Here is a 22136-nt window from a genome sequence, read left to right as displayed (position 1 = left end):
GAGCTTAAAGTCATTGAGCTAAATTTCAGGCATTGAATTCCATTATGGAGTAGTGTATGAAGTATAGGACACGTGACTAAAGCTATGACTTATGCTATCATTATGAATGGCAGACTTTAAATAAAAGTCCATTGTTCTGGACAATCCAACACTGATTTTCTTTCTTCAGAGTCAGTACAATGATAGACTTGATGGCAAGCCCAGATAGCCTCCAGTGGGAGTTATCACTCTGGCATGTGATGGCTCAGGATATCCCATTCTCTCTTTTCCTTTGCTCTCACTCTGTCTTCACTTCCTCATTGAAAATTGAAAAAATTTTTCTCCTTAGGAGCTCATCAGTGTGATTTTCCTCGTTTCACTTGGGATTGGCTAGGAGATGTTTTTTTTTTCCATAAATGCCATCAGGCAATGCACTGATGTTCAGCCTTGAAACTACAAACCAGGTCTCCACCTTCTAAAAGCCAGTAGAGAACTGAGCCACTCGTTTGCATCTTACCATCAAGGTTTTAATAAAAACTTTTGAAAGCTACTTCCCCACCCCTACTACATCTGTCATTTCTTCCATGACATAAAAAATGTTTGGTTGCCAACATTGCTGAGACCAGCTTTAGAAAGCAAGAAGAAATTGTTGCTGCAGCTGAAGGACAAAGTAGAAAGGGAAGTGTTGCTTACCCATGGTGGAAACCGCAATGAAAGTGGGAACACTGGGGCTATTGTGGCTGAAGGTGGTCACGCTGCAGTTGTAGGAAGTGGCAGGAGTTAGGCTGGAAATAGTCACTACGTGTGAAGAGACAGTGACAGGTTCCTATAGACACGGAGAAAAGCACACAGTAGTTTGTGTCTACCATAAATGCAAGTACACAAATCACTGTTCTGCTCTCCTCCCACTTATTTGAAATGATAAAGTTCGATTTGGTGATAAAAGCAGTGCTTTGAAACCTAGGGACAGTAACCATGGCCTGCCCTCAAACATAGGCGCCTAGTCTGGCAGAAGAGGGGGGAGCAATAGGGGTGAAAGCAGCAGTGGGAACGGCATAGAGCATCTCAGGGAGCCCAGAACCCCTTGGGGTGGGCAGGAGAGTGCTTTGCAGTGGTTTGGCCAGGCACACTCGCAGTGGAGAAAGTGCTTCATCCCCTGGAACATTCCCAGAGGTAGACAGAAGCTCTCAAGCTCTGGTTACTAAGCCACACAAGTATGAGGAAAACAGTTATTTTTTATATAATAACTTTATGCAGTGTTTTAATTTCTACGTCCCTGGTTTTATAAATGCTGGACTGGAAAAACAAAACAAATACCATGTACGGATTGATTTAAAGATAGAGGTCTTTATGGTTCTGAAAACTATACTTACTGAGAGTAAGTACTTTTCTGTACTCCAGCAGACCAAAGGGTGGGTTGCAGATGCAATAACAGGAAACAGAGTGTTTAATGAAGTTTAATGAATAAACTAATTCCAGACACAGAGTGCAATGCAGCAAGCCCTGAGCACTGGATATTTTCAGTGGCCCGTTATCAGCCAGGGATTCCTTCTATATGATATAGGGTTTTTCTTGTAATGCAATTCTGATTTACGTTATGCAGATGAAATCACATGTGCATGAATGTAAGGGAAGAGAGTTGTATTCCCTCAGCTGAAAGGAGGGGCCATGATTTGGACTTGGTATGATGGTTTTTTCCATTTTCCCCTCTGGAAAGAATTAAATAAGTCAAACAAGAACCCAAGATGTTCAAACATGGAAATCTGTTGCTAGTTTAAAAATGGAGGAAAGTGACAAAAGTATTCATGTAATTAGCATGGAAAATCACAAATAAAGGATTTTCACTGGTCTAATGAGAACACATCCATTTTTAAGGTTTAAAAAGGAGTCCTTCCCCTTTTGTCACAGAGACAGAAAAGACAGTGATGAATCTAATGAGAAGTGAACTGCTAATCTCTGTGCATTTCCCACTGCCAGATGTTCGTGTCAACAAATGGGAAACCACTGAAGTTCCTGCCAAACAGAACAGTCTTTTCCTGATGTTCTTAAAACATAATTGCTCAGCACTGAAGCCGCAAATCCTGTGGTACCTTTCTTGTCTAATCACATCATTATTTTGAATCTCTGCTAAGTAGATAATGACTTCATGATCTCTGTCTATTCACTGTGAAAAGAACAGGAATCTAAAATTGGAATCCAAACTATCCAAAAGATTCAAGTGCATCTGAAGATTTTCTCCTTTAGTCAGCGCCTTTCTTAACTTAAAATATTAAATATTTCACAGACTGAGTTAAAGAAGGTGTATATCTTTTTCGAGATAATCATTGGTCTGTGTGGGTTACTTTTTTATTTTTTCCTGAGTAATTTCCCATTCTGGGAAAGTCCAGATGACAGAATTTCACAGCACGCAATCACAGTGATTCACTAAGCTGTCAGCTAAACCACAAAGTAATCCTCATACACAATGCTGAATAGCAAGAAATCAAAACTAATACTGCTCCTTTTCACAGAACAGCTTTACTAATCTAAACACTCAGGTGTTCATGTGTCCACAGAGCACACTTGTTAACATGGACAGAAGGAAAAAAGGATTATTTTGAGAAGTTGAATCTGGAAGAAAATGCCTCAAGAAAAAAATGCTTAAGTAGCAGCAACATTTGCCCATAAAGGAAATTTGAATAGCACTTAAGGTCCTATTTAATTTCACTTAACAGTCCTCAAAACCAGGAGAAAAGTAAGCCAGTAGTAATTAGATGCTGTATAAAAGAGCTCAGCCCTGTAGCATCTAAATATGTCTATTTTTCCCATTTCTAATCAAGCTACCTGAATTTTTTCCCATTTCTACCCACTGACATTCCCTTAGTTTTGTGGCTCTTCATGTTTTGCAGATTATAATAGAGTCCATTTCATGACTAGCCAAGGGTTGATACTGCTGCTGTCATGGATGAACATATCTTCTGTTCAATCTCATGAGCAAAATAGAAGCCAGCCTTAACACTGCAAAATAACAAAATATTTTAGCATTTCAAATGCTTTAGCAGCTCAGTTCTAAAGGCTCTAATTCTGAACCACCTTATCACATTTGGTTGAAAACCAAAACCCTGGGCTTTACAGACAAATGCTAAGCAGCAGACAGAAAATCTGAAAGATGCCAGGCCTAGTCACAGTTTTAGAAATGAAAAGTAGAAAACAAAGAGGACCTCACATACCTGGACCTTAATTTCTTGATTGGATCCAGCTTGCTGGCAGTAGACTTCAAAGAAATCAGCCACTCCTTCTTCTACCCACAGCAGAGTGACAGATGTCTGAGTCTTGTTGACAGCAAACAGTGACTTTGGAGGTGCTGGTTCTAGTTAAGAGAAAATCTCCTTTTATTAAGCTTATCTTGAAGTCTTTGTATAAACAAGAGAAAGCATCACATAAAAAGAAATGCAATGCCCGATGCCTTTCTATCATTCATTTCCTTCAGATATTTCCTGCCAGCAAAAAAGCACCGTTCCTCATGATGATAAGCAACCAATGCAAAATGGGAAGGCGATGTGTCTTAGTTTGTTTTTTTTTTTTTAATTTAAAATGTTCTCTATTTGGGCAGTTGGATAGTCACTTCCTTTTTCACAGGCTCTTTAAGGGCAATCAGCATACTGTATTAATAGTAAAATGCTAACAGAATCTCTTTCAGGAGAAGATGTCTGCCCACCTATTAGCAAAACATTTGCACTGATAAGTACTTGCTTTGCAAGGCCTGACCCAGGAGATAATAATGAAGCAGCTCCCCCAAAGTGAGCTCTGTCTAGGTCCACTTAATTGCACCAGAGGAAATATTTAATCATTTGGCAGTTCAAATAAATCTTCTGGTCAGTGTTTTTTGTTCCAGGTTAATATTTAAGGGCAATTGGATCTTCACTCATTTCAGTTAGTTCCAGGAGTTTTCTCTCCTCACTGAATGTCCAGATCTCAGAGCTTTTTAATTTATTGTTTTTGTACTTGTTGCTGTTGTTCTGTAACAGACTAACATAGACAAGGCATTGAGCTTCTCACATGACAAGGAGAAGATGAACCCTGCAATAAGAGGACTGTTGCCATCCTGAGGGCAGCAGGCTAGTGATGGCAGACTGTTGGGTGACATGGGAATCACAGAATCACAGAACAGCTTGGGTTGGAATGGACCTCAAGGCTCAGCCATTCCAACCCCCTGCCACGGACAGGGCTGGCCCCACCAGCTCAGGCTGCCCAGGGCCCCATCCAACTTGGCCTTCAGTCCCTCCAGGGATGGGGCATCCACAGCTTCTCTGGGCAGCCTGTGCCAGGGCCTCACTGCCTTCTGAGTAAAGAACTTCTTCCTTGTATGTAATCTAAACCTACCCTCTTGTAATTTAAAACTCTAACCCCTGTCCTACCACTACATTCCCAAAGTGTACTGGAGTGTGGGAGCAAGGTATGAACACTGCCCCTGAAGTAACTATTTCCCTCAGCTACCCACTGAGTCTCCAAGGTCACATTTCATCATTCTTGAAACTTTACTATGTATATCCTGCAGTGTAGGTAGAAAGGAGGAATAGAATGATTTAAAAATTAAGGTTACTTTAGAAATGAGTGGAGACAGATCAAAGTACGAGGAGGAAGAAGATCAAATGTCAAAAGGGATAAGTTCTGCTGGAGACATAAAGAAACCCACTGGGGACAGAAACATGGTGATTGATTAACACGGACTTTCAAATGATTAAAAATGCCATGCCTCCCGTGGAGGTCAACACTCAGTGCAAGGCCTGCCTGAGACTCCAGGAGCATTGGGAGCATGGGAAGGATATCTTGAAGGGCAGAGAAAAGCAATCCTGACTAACCAGGTACAACAACAATTTGTTCTGTTCTTTTACTTTTACAAATAATTCGTTACTCTCACTGCTGTCACAGAAGCCTGGATGTGATGTGTAAGATTCATCACAAAAAATCCAGCTCAAAGGACTTGCTCAAGTGATTATAGGTTTGGAAGAAGTATCTGTTCCCCAGACAATCAGATCAGCATTCTAGGGTTTGAGGCTATGAAGATTACATTGGCAATGGGGAAAGAGTTGTAGAGAGCAGGGCAAGGACTGAGGCACTTCCACGTGGCTGCTTCTGTGTCATGGGGTCTGCAGCATAAACACTGTCCCAGAAAGACATCAGAAAGCATCTCTCTCTTAGTTACACCCATGTATCTGCTCCTGGATTAAGAAATACATTCCATCCCTCACTCCAGGTAAAAAATGGTCTCAGTGAAAATATGAGTTTAACATTTTGGCATCATCCCAAGCAAATCTTCCTTTTTGCCTCCAGCAAATGGCTTGCTTTTTCTACAAGTGGAAAGTTGCCAGAATGAAGCAAACATTATGGAGGGAAGAACATTTGGCAGGAGTGCTTAAGTGACTGCCAAGTGCTGAGTTGTCTATCACTTAGAATCAGTTCCCACTACTGCTAATTACAACTCCCAGTGCTCCCTCAGAAAAAGAGAGAAGGAGAACCTCTCGTAAAATACCCTTACAATTGCCCACTCAAAGTGCAAACAGGATAGAGGAAAGCAAACAACCCACAGAACTCTAGAGGCAATTTATCAAAATTGAATTGTTTCCGCTTTCTTTTTGTTGACAGTGAAAGAGCAAGAACAAAATAACCAGGAGAGTTCAACAAGAGTCTGCCTGCCCTTGCCAATTGCTGTTTTCCCTGTCCATAAGGAAAAACAAGAAGACACAGTTAGGATGCAGGGGGTGTAACATTAATAACACATGGCATTTATAGACCATGGAAGATAAAGCTAGGTGATATTTTGAAATATTCCTAAAATATTTGGGTAGTAGTAGCAGGGGCATATACTTATCCTCTGCAGGGAATGTACACACTTAACTGTGTGCACAGATACACGGTCTTGGGCAGAACGGACGACGAGACTTGCATAAAGAAGGGAAAATCCATGGAATTTGTTTCCAGTATTTCCTTTGATGAAAAGACCTGGAAGTACTTAGATTCTTGTGGCTGTACTGCTTGCCCCAGCACTGTTTTAGGGATTTGGGTAAAAGAGAGCTATAGAAAAGGACAAGTAGATAATGACTGCTGAAAGTCCTCCAATTCATTATAAATTATGAAAATCTTTAATATCACTCCTTCCACTGTCACTCAGAAAAGATATATTATGTGTACAGAGAAGATAATCCAGTTTGAAATTACCAGCTCTCCTTTACCCACCTTCACAGTGGAGTTAATGCCCATAAAAGCAGTTAGGCATGCTTCAACATTTCACAGCTTTAGGCACTAAAGGCTCAACAATTCCACGTGCATGCAAAAGTGAAGTGAAACCTCTTGAGGCACAGCAATGTACTGTTCAGTTTTCTTCAGAGTTAAACGAAGACATCTTTTTTTTTGTTGTTTTGTTTCTTTGTGTAAGTTACATGAATTTCTTTTAGAATGATGCAGCGCTCCTCAGCCATGAATTTGATTTGATTTTTTGTGTGTGTGTAAAGAATACTCTCACTGATCTGTATTTAAAGACGGATGTTGGTGTTGGAGAAGTTGAGGGAGGGAGGAAATGTGAAGGGACGCCCCATCCCTGGAGGTGTTCAAGGCCAGGTTGGATGGGGCCCTGGACAGCCTGATCTAGTATTAGATATGGAGGTTGGTGCCCTGCTTGCAGCAGGGGGGTTGGAGCTTGATGATCCCTGAGGTCCCTTCCAACCAAGGCCACTCTATAATTCTACAAAGTCATACCAGGTGGCAGAATGCAGACTGAGAAACAGGCAAAACCAAGATTTGCTCTGTACTGAAAATTTCAGATGGGAAGTTTGATTCTCTGTTCCCAAAACCTGTGTGTGGTCAAGAATTTAGTAAAATAAATACAGAGAAGAGTTGTACTCCCCAAAAGACAGTGAGCAGTTTACACTCTTCTACTTCCATTTACAGTCAGATTCTTCTACTCTTGCTCTTCTTGAGTAATGCTATTTAGGGAATAGTGTCACATATGTGAATGGGACAATCTTCACAGCAAGGAGAAAAAAAATTACAGCTTTCCAAGAGAAATGTGATCACAGGTACACGACTCTAAAATGAGGAAGAAGATGAATTTGCTGACAGAGCAACTTCTGCATTTTAATGAGTGAAGGAGTGGGTTCACAACTTGCAAAGAAGCACACATTTCTTACCCAATTTCACAAGCTGGAGCAGGGAAGTATTGCTGCCTCTTTCAGTACAAGCAGTTACTGAAAGGTTGTAAATGTCCCCCGGAGGCAAGCTCAACACTGCAGTCATCACATTGCGTGTTACCTACAATAATTAAAGGCAACAATTCTTAATTACAACCCAAAGAAGATATTCGTCTTCTAAAATTAATCTGGTTGCTTAATGTACTACAAAGAAAGCTCTGCACATCACAGCAAATTTGTTCTGCACACTCTAAACTTGTTACATGACCCAGCACTGAGTGGAGTCACGTGATTTGAAACGAGATATGATCCAAATCCAAGCTAGGGTTTAACAGACTGTGAATAACTTCTTCCTACTATTATGGGAGCGAGTAAATTCCTCATTTCTCCATGGCCACAGAGAAGGACACAGGACTCAGACACTGCAACACGCTGTTTTCAGAGGATTTGTAGGCTTACTAGTAATGGTGCATTCAGAATCTCATGCTGCTTTCCATGGACACTTCATTTTCAGCTGAAATTTTCAGATCCAAAAGAGATGAACAGTTCTGAATGCAGACTGACAGTGACTAACATTAGTTTATCCACTTATCTAAAAACTGACCAACTTCTCCAGAGTCCTCAGAAATATAAAAAGAGCAGGAAGAAGTCATCATTACCTGATTATCTGTTAATTTTAATAATCTCAAAAGAAAAGCATTCACATTAACAATCTTTACCACAACAAATCATATAAAGAGAGAATCATATAGTATCATTTTCAAAGGAAACTATTTCTGAAAGAGACTAACACAGCTTAGCAGAAAAAATACACCCTTAAGCCTGAAAGCATGATGCATCCATATTTACAAATACAAGCAGTACCATAAAATTCAGTCATAAATATCTTATTCAAGGTATTCCTGTAAGAGTATTTGCTGTGTACTCTTGTTCTGAAAATAATATAAAGAAAAATATCCCTTAAGATGGCTTTGAAGTTACATTTGCTTGTACTCTGTGCTGCAAATACTCTCTATTTTTAATCCTCTGTTTAATGGAAAAATTACATATTCCATGTTCATTTCCATTTAATTTTGTATTCAGTGCTTATTTTATATTTATTAAATATTTGTATTCAAATGTTTTATCTGAAATTGTTGCATAGAAGTCAGAATTTTTCCTGAAAGAATAATTGTATTATGAGAACACGACTATTGGAAGGAAAGGAAGGGAGGGAAATTTCAGCCACAGTTTTTTCAAATTCAATGGTTAGAATACTTTATCTGTTGGAAAAAAAATAAAATGTGGGGTTTTCTTTTTTTGTTTGAAACAAAGATCCAAATATTGGAAGTTCCTACTGCTTATAAATGTCATGTTTTTGAATAGTTCCACTAATCATGTAATTAGATTCATGGTGCAACAAGCTCCAGATGGGTTCACTCTTGCAGCCACTAGGAAACCAATGAATTCTATAATGCTCCGTATAAATTAAAATAAAAAGGTGCTTATGAATTTGCACTTATCCTGAAAATCCACTTCCAATTCAGCATCTGGTGAATCTTCAGCTGGAGAAAAACTTTCATTTGAAAAAGAGCAGCCACTTTCTACCTGTAAATGATCAAAACATCAGTAGCGGTGCTGAAGGTCACGGGCTACAAGGAGCTACAAAACTGGCAGTATGTGCTCCTGTGCAGCAATGCTAGCAATGCTTTATGCCCAGGGGCTGCTCTTGTGGTTCAGGTTAAACATGCATCTTGATACCCTGCTGAAGTGTGGCTTTATTCCATAACTGGAAAACTCAGATTTCTTTTTCTAACTAATTTTTATATTAGCTCAAATAGTTGAGGAGAATGTGCCAAGGATCCATTGTAACATCTGGCAAGTTTTCCAACATTTCTGGGTGAAATCCTCTTCTGATCAGTTTGTGTCCAAATAGAAAATGGGAAGTGATAGCACCTGGTTTGAATGATTAAAAAAAAAAAAATCATACAGTAGTGTCATGTAGCTTATAATTTAGCAGAAATTGAAATCAATATTTCTGTTAACTAAAAAATACTCTTCAATTTCTACTAGCTGCAGTTCAGAAGTTCAATAAGCTGTTCCTAAATTCTCACCTAAATTAGCAACATTTTTTGTTGGATTGCAATGGAAGCATTCCACTCACTGTCTGTTTTGACAGCCTCAGTGTTCAGAAGTGTCACGCACAGAAACAACTTTAACTGATTAACCAACGTGCTCAAACATTGCAATACAAAAGCATCAGCTGAGCAAAAGAATACAAAGAGAACGACACCTTCCCTGGTCATACTTACACTCTTTTTGATTTTTTTCTTTCCTTCTGCGATGACCATCCAATGCAGCATCCTGGAATGAGAGAGGTCAGTACCATCTCCTCCATAGGTCCAGGTGACATACAAAAGGTGATTGTAATATTCTATGGAGGTAATCTCTGGTGCCACTGGTGCTGAAGAAATAGGACAAACATATTACAGATGTGGTCTAACACAACTAATTACCAAGTCCAATAATAAACTTCTGCCAAGGGATACTATTGGGAAAAGAGTATCACGACCACAGCAGAAATGTATCAGTAAAATCATCTGCACTTTATACTGGTAACTGAGTACTAACTGAAAGAAATGAAAAACAGCTTTTCCCTGAGGAACATTTGGAACAGAAATTTATTTTTGTTCGCAGCCTTACAGTTTAAAAAAAAAAAGAAGAAGAAGAAGCATGAAGCTCCTGGCTGATAGAAACCATTTTCCGAATCAACATTTATAAATGAAATTTAAAGCCAAGCTAAAAGCCTTGGATATTGCCTCACTGTGTTATAGCACTGAAAAGCAATGACGTTCACTGACTAATAAATAAGAATTGTCACACTGAATAACTTGGATAGCTTTTCCATAGGAAAAAATGAATAAACAACAACAACAAACTCTGTACGTGAACAAAAGAACATCTCTTTGCATGACAAGCTTCAGCCCTCTTTGCTCCCAGCGTGCATGTCCCATCATCAGAGAATCACAGAATGTCAGGGATTGGAAGGGACCTCAGAAGATCATTGAGTCCAATCCCCCTGCTAGAGGATTAAGTCTCAAATCTACACACACGTGGCAACTTGTGGACTATGTCATTAGGTATTAGGCAAAGCAGCTGTTGTCCCTCCTCTTCCTCTGTATGCTGCTCCATAGCCCTGTGAGCCTGTTCAATGGCTAGCTGTATGGTGGATTGTTCTCTGTGGTCAGGCTGGTAAAACCTGTGACATCAAGGGAGCAAGACAACCATCTATAAAGCTTTTTTCCTACAACAGGTGTTTAGAATGAGTAAGAGACGTGCCTCTCTCCCTATTACCTGAAGAGGGAGCATAGCTGACTGGCTCACCTTAATCACCTACCTAACTGAGAGCTGCACGTATCCTAACTGGGATTTGAGTTGAGTGGAGCACCCAAAGAGGAAGTCAGCAGTTGGTAAGGCCTGCCCCTCAAGGTGTTATCAGTGGGATAATCTGGAAAAAATGGGAAGTGATTCCGTGTGCTTGGCAGATTCTGCCCTATACTGAAAAGGACATGGATAGATCCTTCATAGACCACAACGAATTTGTTTGTGCCTTTGCAGAGCCGCTGCCCTGCTTCCTGGCAGAGCCCTGGGTGCCAGCAGCCACACAAAGGCAGGATGCACTGGCAGCACGGAACTGCTTGAAAGGAGCCACACGGTGTCACTGCTGCTTTCACGAAGGCTTCTATGACTTTATGCTGAGATCTGTTAGGAGCACAGATTTACTGAAGAAAGGAAGCAAATACAACGACGGGCAATTTAGAGCCATTTAGAAGCGCTTAGTAAGACTCTTCTCTCAAATTCATTTTGAGATCACCCTTTTATGCTGTTGAGAGAAAGCAGCATTATTTAGTATAAAATCTTTAAAGTAATACTTCTTTAATTTATAGAGTTCCCAGTTCATCCTTATGCATTCTTTACAACCTAAGGCCACTACTAGAATGAATCTTATGTGCTATGAATAATTTCCTCTTAAACTTTGATACTGATGACGCATTTGCCCTCCTAACACTCACATAGCTTTAAGTTTAGATATGTGGCAAAGGTACCTGCAGGATATGTGAAATACGACCACAGGTCAGGACTGGTGTGCCCCTTAGCACCATTTTTCACTGAGTTGCATGGAAAGTCTGTAGGAAACGGTATGGCCAACCTGGCTAAAGTGACAGCTGAAAGCATCCACTGGACCAACAGAGAGCAGCCTTGCAGGAAGGACAGAGGCACTCACCAGCAATGATGGTCTGCCTCTCTATACTTATTTATTTATTTACTTATTTACTTACTTACTTACTTATTTACAAAGCTAAAGGCATCCTTGCCACAAAAGAAAATGTTGGTGGTCTGAAGTACCTTTGCTTACAATTGCTTTAAGATCCAGCTGCTTACAGCAGGTGGCATTAAAAACTCATTAGTCACCACAGCAACACCGGCAGTGCCATGATCTCTCCCTGTGTTATTACAACAGCATGCAGCTGTTCCTGAAGGAGCCTGAGAGCAAACGCTGCTTCTGGCAAGCATTTACGTAAGGGCAGTCTGGGCCCCTGATCTCCCTGCTCTCCTGGAAACATCTGACCAGCTGTCGTGCAAGAGAACTGTGCATCAACCAGTCTCTTCTAACACTGTTTTCATTTCAGGTACTATGGTCCAGTGAGCTCCACGTGGGATTCTGCTCTAGGGAAATGATCTGACAGATGGCGTACGGTCAAGAAGCCCACAAAACCTGGTATTTAATATTTTCAAGTTTAGTTTTGATGGGTTTTATTTTTTATTTTTGTTTTTTTCTAATTCTTGGCAACCTTCTCAGGCTATGCGAAGAAGGTGGAGTTGTTCAGAATGACTCAGAAAGGGACCAAAAGCTCTTTTTAAACATCTGCTCACTCTCTGGAAGGAAACAAGCTGAGGGTGATAAAGAACCTTGCAGTCCCCTGACAGCTTGAGATAGCGCAAAGCAGCACCTGTTGGGGACAAACATTTCCAACCTGCAGACATGAAAAATTGGCATACCTCTTCCTGGTGAGTTAGTCTGACAGCACTCCCAGGACAAAAGTGAAGAGGATTCAACTAATAATGCAATCAGAGAACAGGAAGGTATTTAATGCTCAAATTTGGTTGTGACTGTCTATTGATAAGCACTTGTAATTTGGTCAAATCTGATTTATTTTTATTTTTTAAATCAGGATTCTTCCCTTACAGTGCTTAAGATCTGGCTCATTGGTATTCAATGTTTTCATCAATACCCTGAAAATAAAAGCACAGCTGATGAGCCATGCAACTGGCACAATGACTGGTAAAGAAGGAAATGCTCAAGATAGGGCTGTGATGTAAATTATTGGCCCCTGTGCTGGGCCCATTCAAACAAAACTTATTTTGGACAACCAGGTGCAATAATCTTTAGGAAAAAGGAAAAATAGCTACCCTAGGAGGAGTTTAGAAGGCACAGAATAGAAGCAAATCAACACAGACCTCCAGCGCGATGCTATAGCAAATGCAATCATTGAGATGCACAAACAGAAGAGCATTGAATAGGGAGCTGATTTTGCCTCTGCAGGAGTATTCAGCAGCTGGTACTGCAATTTTAGGCACGGGTTTTTATTGGTAAAGACAGTAAAAATTAGAGAGGCAGAGTTGGGAAAAGAAGTTGCACGAGAAAATACCTTACTGAGAGCACCTGAAGAGTTCAGCAAACAGAATTTCACAAGAGAGAAATGTGAAGGTAAATTCTTTGCAAAGGTTTAAAAAAAAAAAAAAGGAGAGGAGAAAAAATAAAAAGCTCTGAGGCTCTTCAATCAATAAGTGAAAAAAAAAAGTCCAGTTTATGATTCTTGTTACATTAAAACTAGATGCAAAGGATAAACTTTTGATAATAAAAAGAATTAACCACCAGTACAACTTTCCAGGGGGAGTAGTGGCCTGCTCCCTCTCTGAATATGAGTTGGTTTTTCTGCAAAGGGGTTTTGCCAGTCGCAAATGGATAACATTACCTGAGGTCTTTATTCTTTTCTGATTTGTGTATGTCTGCTAGGTAAGGAGTTGATCCATTTTTTTTTTTTTCCATGTCGTGGCAGTAAAAGTCATTACTTGCCTCTACAGAAATCCAAAATGATCCTGATGGAGGCTTATATTTTAGAATAGCTTCATCTTTCTATGTTCTGCTGCATGTTTTGGGAAACAACACAAAGTATGTGGGCCCTACTGGAGTATTTCCACTCAAAAATGCTGAATCTGGTACCCAAATCAGTTGGAAGAGACATTTATTTCCTCACACAGCAACCAATCAGCTGGAAAATTTCTTCCTTACAGTGAAAAGGACAAGATGACTGATGCCAAAGGGCAATGAGTGTCTTGAAGATTTGTCTTGAGGCTCTGCTGGATGCTCTGAGTTTGTGGTGCTCCAGAAAAGTGACAGGATTTGTCCTAGCATACGTTGGGATCAAACATCTGAGGATGACAGGCTCCATCTGGCTTCAGTGGAGCTAAGACTCAATGCAGTGATAATTTTGCTCACGTGGTTCTGTCGGGCATTTTTAACATCACAAATAGGCCTTATTCACTTCCCTTTCTCAGTTGCATCCTGTTAAGGCTTTCACGAACCAGAAAACCTTGTTCTAGGTTACTATCTGTTTTGGAGGGAATAACCATAGCATGATTTCCCTCATAATGTGGTTTCTACAGCTGGGAAAGAAAAGTGAGATAAATTTATTTCCTCTCGTGGTGTGCCTGAGTTATTTACTGCTTTCAATCAGCAGTATTTCTGCAAGGTGAGCTAAATGGTGATGAATAAAAGCAAAATGATTCAATAGGGGACCTTGACTCAAGCAGTCTGGGTGCTGGAAGCACGTGTCAGGGAGCTCACAGGAGGTCTCAAATGCTGTTCCCTTTCTGGCTAATCCATTTTATATGTTGAAGACTCCAATTCAAGAGACAAGAAAGTGTGCTAGATACAAAGCTGGTTCCAGATGGAGGAAGGAAAGCAATGGGTTGTAGCAAGTTCCTGCAGCTGAGAACCTTGACTGGGAGGGACTGGCTAAGGCACAGCTGCCCAGTGAAAATGCATCCAGCAGCACCTTTATCTCAGCAGCACTCTTCTCATTGCACACACTCAAAATACACTCAGCAGAGAAGGCAGAGCTGGAGCACAAGAAAAGTGTGCTGCAAGACATAGTCCTTGCCTAGATCTGCATGATGCGTGCAGAACTCTACTCCATGTTAGCTAAGGTGTAAGAGTCACAGACTAATCTGTGGATAACTGAGAGGGAAAGGAAGGAATTCTACAAGTCTCACTACAGTTCTCTGAAAGAAGATTGTAGTGAGGTGGGGGCTGGTCTCTTCTAATGGGTAGCAGTGATAGAATGAGAGTGAATGGCCTCAAGTTGCACCAGGGGAAGTTCAGATTGAATATTAAGAAAAATTTCTTCTCAGAAAGAGTGGTGATACATTGGAATAGGCTGCCCAGGGAGGTGATGGAGTCACTGTCCTTGGAGGTGCTCAAAAACAGTGTGGATGTGGTACGTGGTTAGTGGGCATGGTGGGGATGAGTTGGCAGTTGAACTAGATGATCTTAGAGGTCTTTTCCAACCTTAATGATTCTGTGATTCTCTGATATGGGGACGGTGCAAATACATGGAAAAATATTTCACAATATCAGAATTCACACTATCTATTTATCCATTAACCTTTCAAAGTGCAAAACACTCAGTGTCATAAAAGACAAGCACAGTCACTGGCCTCACTGGAGCCATGCCTTCAGCTGATGGAAGGTGGGACAGAGTAACTTGTGCTTTGCACGGGAAAATTATACTTCCTAAAGCAAGACTAAGAGCTTTCTTTGAGAAAGCAAAAACAAAACCAAGGACAACCACCCACTCTTAGCTATTAAATACTCTGATTTTCAAGTATGTGCAGGTGAAACACAGCATTTTTTTCCCATCCTCCTGCTTCTGGCATCATTTCCATGGTCTCTTCAGAGTGCTGCTTACCTGTTATGAAGCTGATGGTGGAGCTGTCACAGCAGCTCAGCTCTGGGTCTCCCCAGGTCACCATGGTGACCCGGAAATTGTAGTACCATGCAGGCAGCAGGTTAGCTATCCTCTGCAGGGAGACAAAAGACAAACAGCAGCTCAGCAGAAAATTTACCAGAATGTGGTGTGACTTAAAAAAAAAAAAGAAAAGAAAAAAGCAGCCATATTTGTAAATCCAGTGCCCAGACGTGGGACTGTTTGACTGATCTCTCACTTCTTACTCCAGTGGTAAATTCTGTTATTTGGCATTTGAATTCATTCAAAAATGTGTGCGGGAAGACCAAAGCTCATTGTGGCAGCTCTACTGCTTAAGCCAGGGCACATGGTCCCATGTCCACCCACCATGGGGACCTCTCATTCGCCCTCTCAATGTGGGGTCTTCTTTCTTGATTAATTGGGTTTTTAAAGATGTATTAGAAACAGTGGTTTTGACTCAGGTACTGTCACTTCAAAGGACTCATTTTTTTCCCCCAATTTTTGAAGTGTGTTTCATATTGTATTATCATTTATTATAGATGAAATATAAATGAAATATAAATGAGCTATAAATGAGAAATAAATTATAGATATAAATACAAATGAGATATACATGAAATATAAAGTACAATATATTTTATATTGCAATATCGTTTGCCATATTTAAGTTAAAATGTTTCCAATGCCAAAAAAAAAACAAACATATTTTAATCTTTATGTTTAAATTTATACTTAAATGAAAATTCTAATGATATTTTGTAATTCAAAATAAAAGTGTATTGATAATAATGAAAAATTTCAACAACTTTGAAATTGCTTATTTCACAGATCTCTGATGTTTTCAGTGGCCTTTTTTTTTTCTTTTTCAGACAACAGAAGGCAATCCAAATACAGCATTTTGGGCCTATTCTCTTTATGGTTTTAGAAATGGTATTTTCCATTTGACATCAAAACTTTGAAGCTGCTTGGACTTCTTACAAACTTCTGTTGCAATACTGGGAAGAGTTACACTGACTTTAAAACAAACTCCAGAGCATAAGCATTTAGATGTTGTACTAAGGGACGTGGTTTAATGGGTTCTGTCAGGAATTTATTAACCACCATCTCAAATGGGCCTTATTCACTTCCCTTCTGCAGTTACGTCCTATTAAGACTTTCACCAGCCAGAAAATCTTGTTCTAAGTTACTGTCTGTTTTGGAGGAGGTAACTATGGCCTGATTTCCCTCATAATGAGGTTTTTACAGCTGGGGATGAAAAGTGAGACGTTTATTTCCTCTGATGGTGCCTCCTGATTTGTTTACTGCTTTCAATCAGCAGTATTTCTGCAAGATGAGCTAAATGGTGATGTATAAAAGCAAAATAAAGTATTGGTGAGAGGTATGGTTGGACTGGATGATCTTGGAGGTCTTTTCCAGCCTTGGTGATTCTATGATTCCAAAATGAAGGATGCAATTAAATAGAGTGAAAGGGCTGTTCAGTTCCAAAAGTTCTGACTACTGAGATGTGCTTCAGGAAACAATTTTTTATCTCACTGTCAGATGGCAGATTTTTTACTCCCCTGCTTCCTCAATGGGCTTAACACTTCTTTCAGAGACCACCAGAGATGGCAGATAATTTACTGACCATAGAGAAATTTGCAGGACACAGTGGGATTCTTGAATATGGCTAGTGAACCCAACTAAAAGTTCATCAATACACACTTGTATGCTAAATGTCATAACAGAGCAAAAAGACATTATTTCTCAAATTTACATTAACTCTTTAAAAATTATTCTTTAAGAAACATTCACTTTGGGAGCTGTATGGCACTGTTGCATTTCCAACTGAAATTCAGACAAAGAAGTTGGAAAGGAAGCCAACTTCCTTTAGCTTTCATGAACAGAATTTGTAACAGCAGTGGATAATATCATCTCATTTTCTAACAAACCACACAAACTCTGAAAGACACTATTATTTCTAAGATAACTTGGATCACTCAGATATGAATCTAATTGTGCTGAGTCATGACTACAAGGTATTAATTACTTCTTTGGTAAGTTATTTTTGGTTTTAATTTCCTTGGAGATTTATGTGCTAGATTTACTGTCACATACCCAATTACTGTTCAGCCGCTGTAGCTGAAACGACTACACAAATAGTATTATGCAAATGAATTACAGTAAATCACTGCAGCTCTCATAAGCAGCGAAAGTTGTTGCTGTCATTTTTGCATACTCATAACTTTCTGAGCAACTAATTTCAGCTAAAACTGCTCACTGTCTTGTGCAATGGCAAAGTCTGAATATAACCTGTACAGCTTCTCTAGGAAGATGTGGAAAGCAAGAGGAAAATTTCATGGGATTTCTGTTAAATATTCAATCTTGCAAAGCTTTGTGAGCATGTTCTTCTAGAAAATAATTTTTGCCTAGGTGAAACCCTGCTGTACGTCTTTGTAGCTTCAGAAATATGAAAGCTATTTTCACAAGAGCATCTCTGCAGCTAAGTGCTCCAGATGGCTCAATGCAAGACTAGCCTGCAAGCCCCAAATCCCTATTATCAATATTAATTATGCAGATAAGGCTTTGGACTACTCCCCCTGAGGATACACCGGAATTGGTTAAAGCCTTGACTGACACACAAACTGAAGCTGCCTCTGGACTTGCTGAATATGCCCATTTGTCAACAAATAGAGGCTCATCTCCTGTCTTGTCATTCTACTCAAATTTTAGCTGTATTTCCCTACTTCGGGAAAGAGGTGTTGCCAGCATCCTGGATATTTCTCTACTTGTCCTGGAAAAATGTTCCAGGTTTAAAGCCATATATACATATTCATAGGGGAGAAGCTGAACAAGGAAATGCCCCAAGGTGCCAGGGCCACACGTGCATGAGAAAGCAATACTCAGTAACAGCCACTTTACCACAGAGGCAGTTAGGGAGATGGTTGCTGCTATTTCATAGTAGGTTGTCCACTCAGATGTCATTGTTGATGGATTGAAGTAAAACATTTCTACAACATATTTCCTGAACACCCCAAGGAAAGGTCTGTTCCAGCTCAAAACCACAGCAGAAGGTCCCAAAGGGTACAGTGTCAGATCTTTTATTCCAGTGGGCACTATAAAGTAGAAATTGTTATTAGTAGGTTGTTGGGTTTTTTTTAATTAATTACATTAAATAGATAAATTAACAAATAAAATCGAGAACAATACTTTCCATTAAACAAGTTCTATCTGTTTCTGATTTGTTCCTGATTTTAATTCCTAATAGCTTCCTTGGCACAAGCAGTGGAATACCATTCTTTTCAGCATTTGTTCTTATCTCTTCCTTGTCAGAAATGACTGAAGGCTTCCATTTACTTTGAAAATCAGGCTGTTTAGGAGATGTTTCAAGTCGTAAGCTCAAAAACAAAGCATCAAAAGCCATAACACTTTGGAAGATAAAGGCCACCAGAAAGAACAGTTTTTTATGCCTTTCCTTCCTTCCCTGGGGAACCTAAAGGTGCTGCCATGAATTGCTATTCTTGCCTCACAGATGATGAAAACAGGAAAGAGAAGTAGAGTGATTTGAAAAATGTCACATCAGGGTCAAGTTCAGCAACCTTTTCTTTCTGGAAAGAAATCACTCTTCATGACTTCAGTGAGGTTACTTAAATAAGTACTTTGCTAACATTTTCAAGGATTGCAGAGCCCCAGCTCTTGCAGAATAAAGAACACTCAGATTACTTCAGCCCATATTTGCACCTGACTGCATTTCTTTCATAAGTCAGTCTCCATTTCCTTCATCTCTTCTATCCATCTAGAATGAAAAAATGTTCACCTTTTTTACTACTGCACATATCTGCTTTCATCTACCGAATTCACTTCTTAACAGGATAACTTTGGTCTGCTTACTTGGTTTTTGTTTGTTTTGCTTTCTTCGCTATATCACAGAGAGGATGTAGAGTGACAAATACTGAAGATCTCTAAATTTCAGCCACCTGCTCACCCACAAGGCAGACTATTAGTCAAAAGGAAAAGGCTGGGTGACTCAGGTTAAATATTCCTCTGCAAATGTAATTCTATAGATTGAATATCTTTCTCTTTGCCCTTTTTTCATTATATTTTGTTACAGTAGTAACCTTAACAAAATAAATGACATGGAAACTGAAAGATATTAAATCCTAAGTCGCTCTTTAGTTAGGAGCTTGATGGAACCTTGAATTATGGGCATGGGGGGAAAAGCTCTGCGGGTAGGTTGTGAAACCACATTCTTGAAAATGTCAATCTCATTCTTAAAGAGCCTTTTTTATCTTCAGATTTCAAAGCAGAGAATATCAAGATTCATGGTTTAACTCAAGAAAATCAAGGTTGGCATCAACCTTAGTACAAGAGGAGATAATCCAGCTCCTGACTTAGTGCCATGGCGTTCAGACTGGAACACACTGCGTAATTCACAAGGCAGATTTGCTACAAATGCCTTAACAGCAGTCCCATACCTTTCATGAGACAGTAAGAATGATTCACCTCTAGGAGATGCCCACATCTCTCCATTAATCGCAGACTACCTGCAGCTCAGACTGGCCACACCTAAGTGAAGTGATTCCCTCCCAAAAGGATATAGACCAGGAATGCTGTTAGAGACGAACATACATGTGGCCAAAGGTGAAGACGGTTCATTACAAAAGGCTCCATGTTCCACAATTGTTTTCTAGTTGAATTTTGTAATAATCCAGTATTTAAATATGAAATATCCATCACCCACTGATGGAGCATTCATGCTTTTCCCTTATTAATGGGCTACGCAACATAAGGAAAACAAATACTCTCATTATGTGTTCATTACATTTGAAACAACCAACACGACGATTTTGCCTGTATTTCTTTGTGAGCTCTAGAGTTTAATGAATATACTATTCAGATTCATGAAAAAGAAAAGAAGAAGCATTTCAAACAGTAGCTGCAGGACTTACCAATGGAAAATGTAACAGGATCAGAGGGCGGTCCAACCAACGGTCCTTTCCGTAAGTAAACCACAACCTGGTACTGGGCACCAGGAACAAGATTTTCAATGAGGCTGCTGCTTGAATTTACCTAATGAAAGAGTGCACATCAGATGTGAAGTATTTACTTGGTCGGTTAAAAGAATATTGAGACTACTTGAACTGCTTCAGTTAACAGAATACATGCTTCTGAACCAGCATCAGCAGCTAAATTCTCATTCAATTATGCCCCAAATGGCAAAACTCTGAAAGCATTCAGGCTTGGATTCACAAATGATCTGACCCAAAGAATCGCACTTACCTTGCCACATAAGGTCAGGCACAGACCTACGTGAGCCGCTCTCTCCTCACACCAAAGCTTAGTGAAGTATTCATACTCAGGTGATATTATCGAGACTAGAGTATTTAGGCAGTATGTTTTCAATGAAAGCCTCAGGCTTTTCATCGGCCATCCGATTCAACTGCAGCTTCATGACCTGAAAGCAGCCTTATGGGAAATCTATCTTCTGAGTGCAAGTGTTAAATGTCTGAATGATAAAATCAGAGAGGAACTGCTCTTTCACCTGTCTTGCACAGCACTACAAAATTTGATGAAGAGATCTTGTGACTTTTCTGTTTGAGATACCAAAATTAAATAGTCTGCTGTGGCACACCAAGAATTGGTCAAAGCTGGAGGCATAATGCCTGACCAGGTGATTCCTGATCTGGTACAATATGTGAAAAGCCTCATATTCTGAGCTATCAGGAAAGATATGGAGCAGCTTTGAGGAAAGAACTGTAGGCCCCCCTTCTACAATATTTTCTCTGCAACCTTTCCAGAATCTCATCATGACCTCCTTTCGTTTATTGTGATGCACATAAATACATCAGTTGTAAGCACAGATTTAGTGAGGAATGAAATTTGTCTTTAACAGCTGCTTTTGAGAACTAATCAATTCATGCATAATGGTAGAAATGAATAAAACTCTGCAATGAATTTTGCCCTTTTCAGCTTGTCAAGGAGAATTCAAACGAACAGCCATTAATAATTCCATGTATAATAATCTGATAAAATTTGATTAGAGGCAGTGTGAAACTCTATAGGGACAAAAATAAACAACTGTATTTAGACACTTTGCCTACTTGTAGCAAATACATTTACTTTTACAAATGTCTTGTTTATTCACAGATTAGTTTTAGGTATTTCTATTTGAGTTTGTAGATTAATCCCTGAGTATTTACTTTAATCCTATATGTATATACTTGCTCTCTAATGTTTATTATCACCTACCATTTTGTTTTGCTTCCTGATTAGATGAATGCATTTTTAATAAATGGAAGAAATGTAACTCAAGGAGATTACAGACTGGTTCTGAGAAACAATTCTCAAATTGTCTTTAAAGGACAATTCCCAGTGTGGAAGCACATGGCCATTCTTGGAATAAAACCCAAAACATTTTGACAAAGACCTATTTAAAAGGACACTTTTAAATGATGTAGAACTCCTTGTGTTAACTAACTTGCCAGGCTAATCACAATGTTGAAGGAGGTGAAGATTTACTGAGTTATGGCTCTGTTCTTCCATTCTCACGGGTGTGCTGAGGGTGCAGCACACGGGAGCACTGCAGCCTTTTTCAGACTCCTCAATCACACAAATTTAGGAAGCCAGGGAGAAACTGTGGCGCTGCTTAGAAAAGAGATTTGTCAGCATTGTGGCAAGGAAACAGAAGTGTGGACTAAACCCTCTTTCTAACCAAAACCACATTTCACTCATCCAACGAGCCATAGGATCTGACATGGAGATAAATTCACCATGGGTTTCAGGTATAGTAAATAATTGCCTTATCTGGGGGTTCAGGAAGCTTGATCAAAATAAACATGTCCCATATGACAGCCCTAAAGAAGTGCTGTCCATCCAAATCACAGGTGGTGGTAATGATTACTTACTTCCCACCTTTGAAATATCTTTTGTGGATGAAAAGAAAAGCTGAATTCAGATGACTTCCAGAAAATGTAGGGTCAAGTTC

General features: G+C 39.7%; 1 protein-coding gene across 2 annotated transcripts in view; it reads right to left on the bottom strand.

Annotated features, from left to right (window-relative positions):
• The window catches only part of PTPRO (protein tyrosine phosphatase receptor type O), a 149658-nt gene that overhangs the window by 27189 nt on the left and 100333 nt on the right, over positions 1-22136 (bottom strand). The window contains exons 8-14 of one of the 2 annotated variants that reach the window (XM_090145733.1): positions 20101-20221; positions 18074-18267; positions 15158-15269; positions 9437-9588; positions 7146-7266; positions 3189-3328; positions 673-805 (exon numbers count right to left, since the gene is read on the bottom strand). In XM_090145733.1, the coding sequence (XP_090001859.1) occupies positions 673-805; positions 3189-3328; positions 7146-7266; positions 9437-9588; positions 15158-15269; positions 18074-18267; positions 20101-20221 (973 nt within the window). Of the gene's footprint in view, positions 1-672; positions 806-3188; positions 3329-7145; positions 7267-7604; positions 7926-9436; positions 9589-15157; positions 15270-18073; positions 18268-20100; positions 20222-22136 lie in introns of those variants that run through there. The other variant, XM_090145734.1, reaches the window with a different exon arrangement.

Source organism: Phasianus colchicus, chromosome 1 (genome assembly GCF_987193195.1).
Source record: "Phasianus colchicus chromosome 1, bPhaCol1.hap1.1, whole genome shotgun sequence".
Lineage (NCBI taxonomy): Eukaryota > Metazoa > Chordata > Aves > Galliformes > Phasianidae > Phasianus > Phasianus colchicus.
The sequence above is the reverse complement of the archived record's forward strand: the minus strand, read 5'-3'. Positions and strand labels throughout refer to the sequence as shown.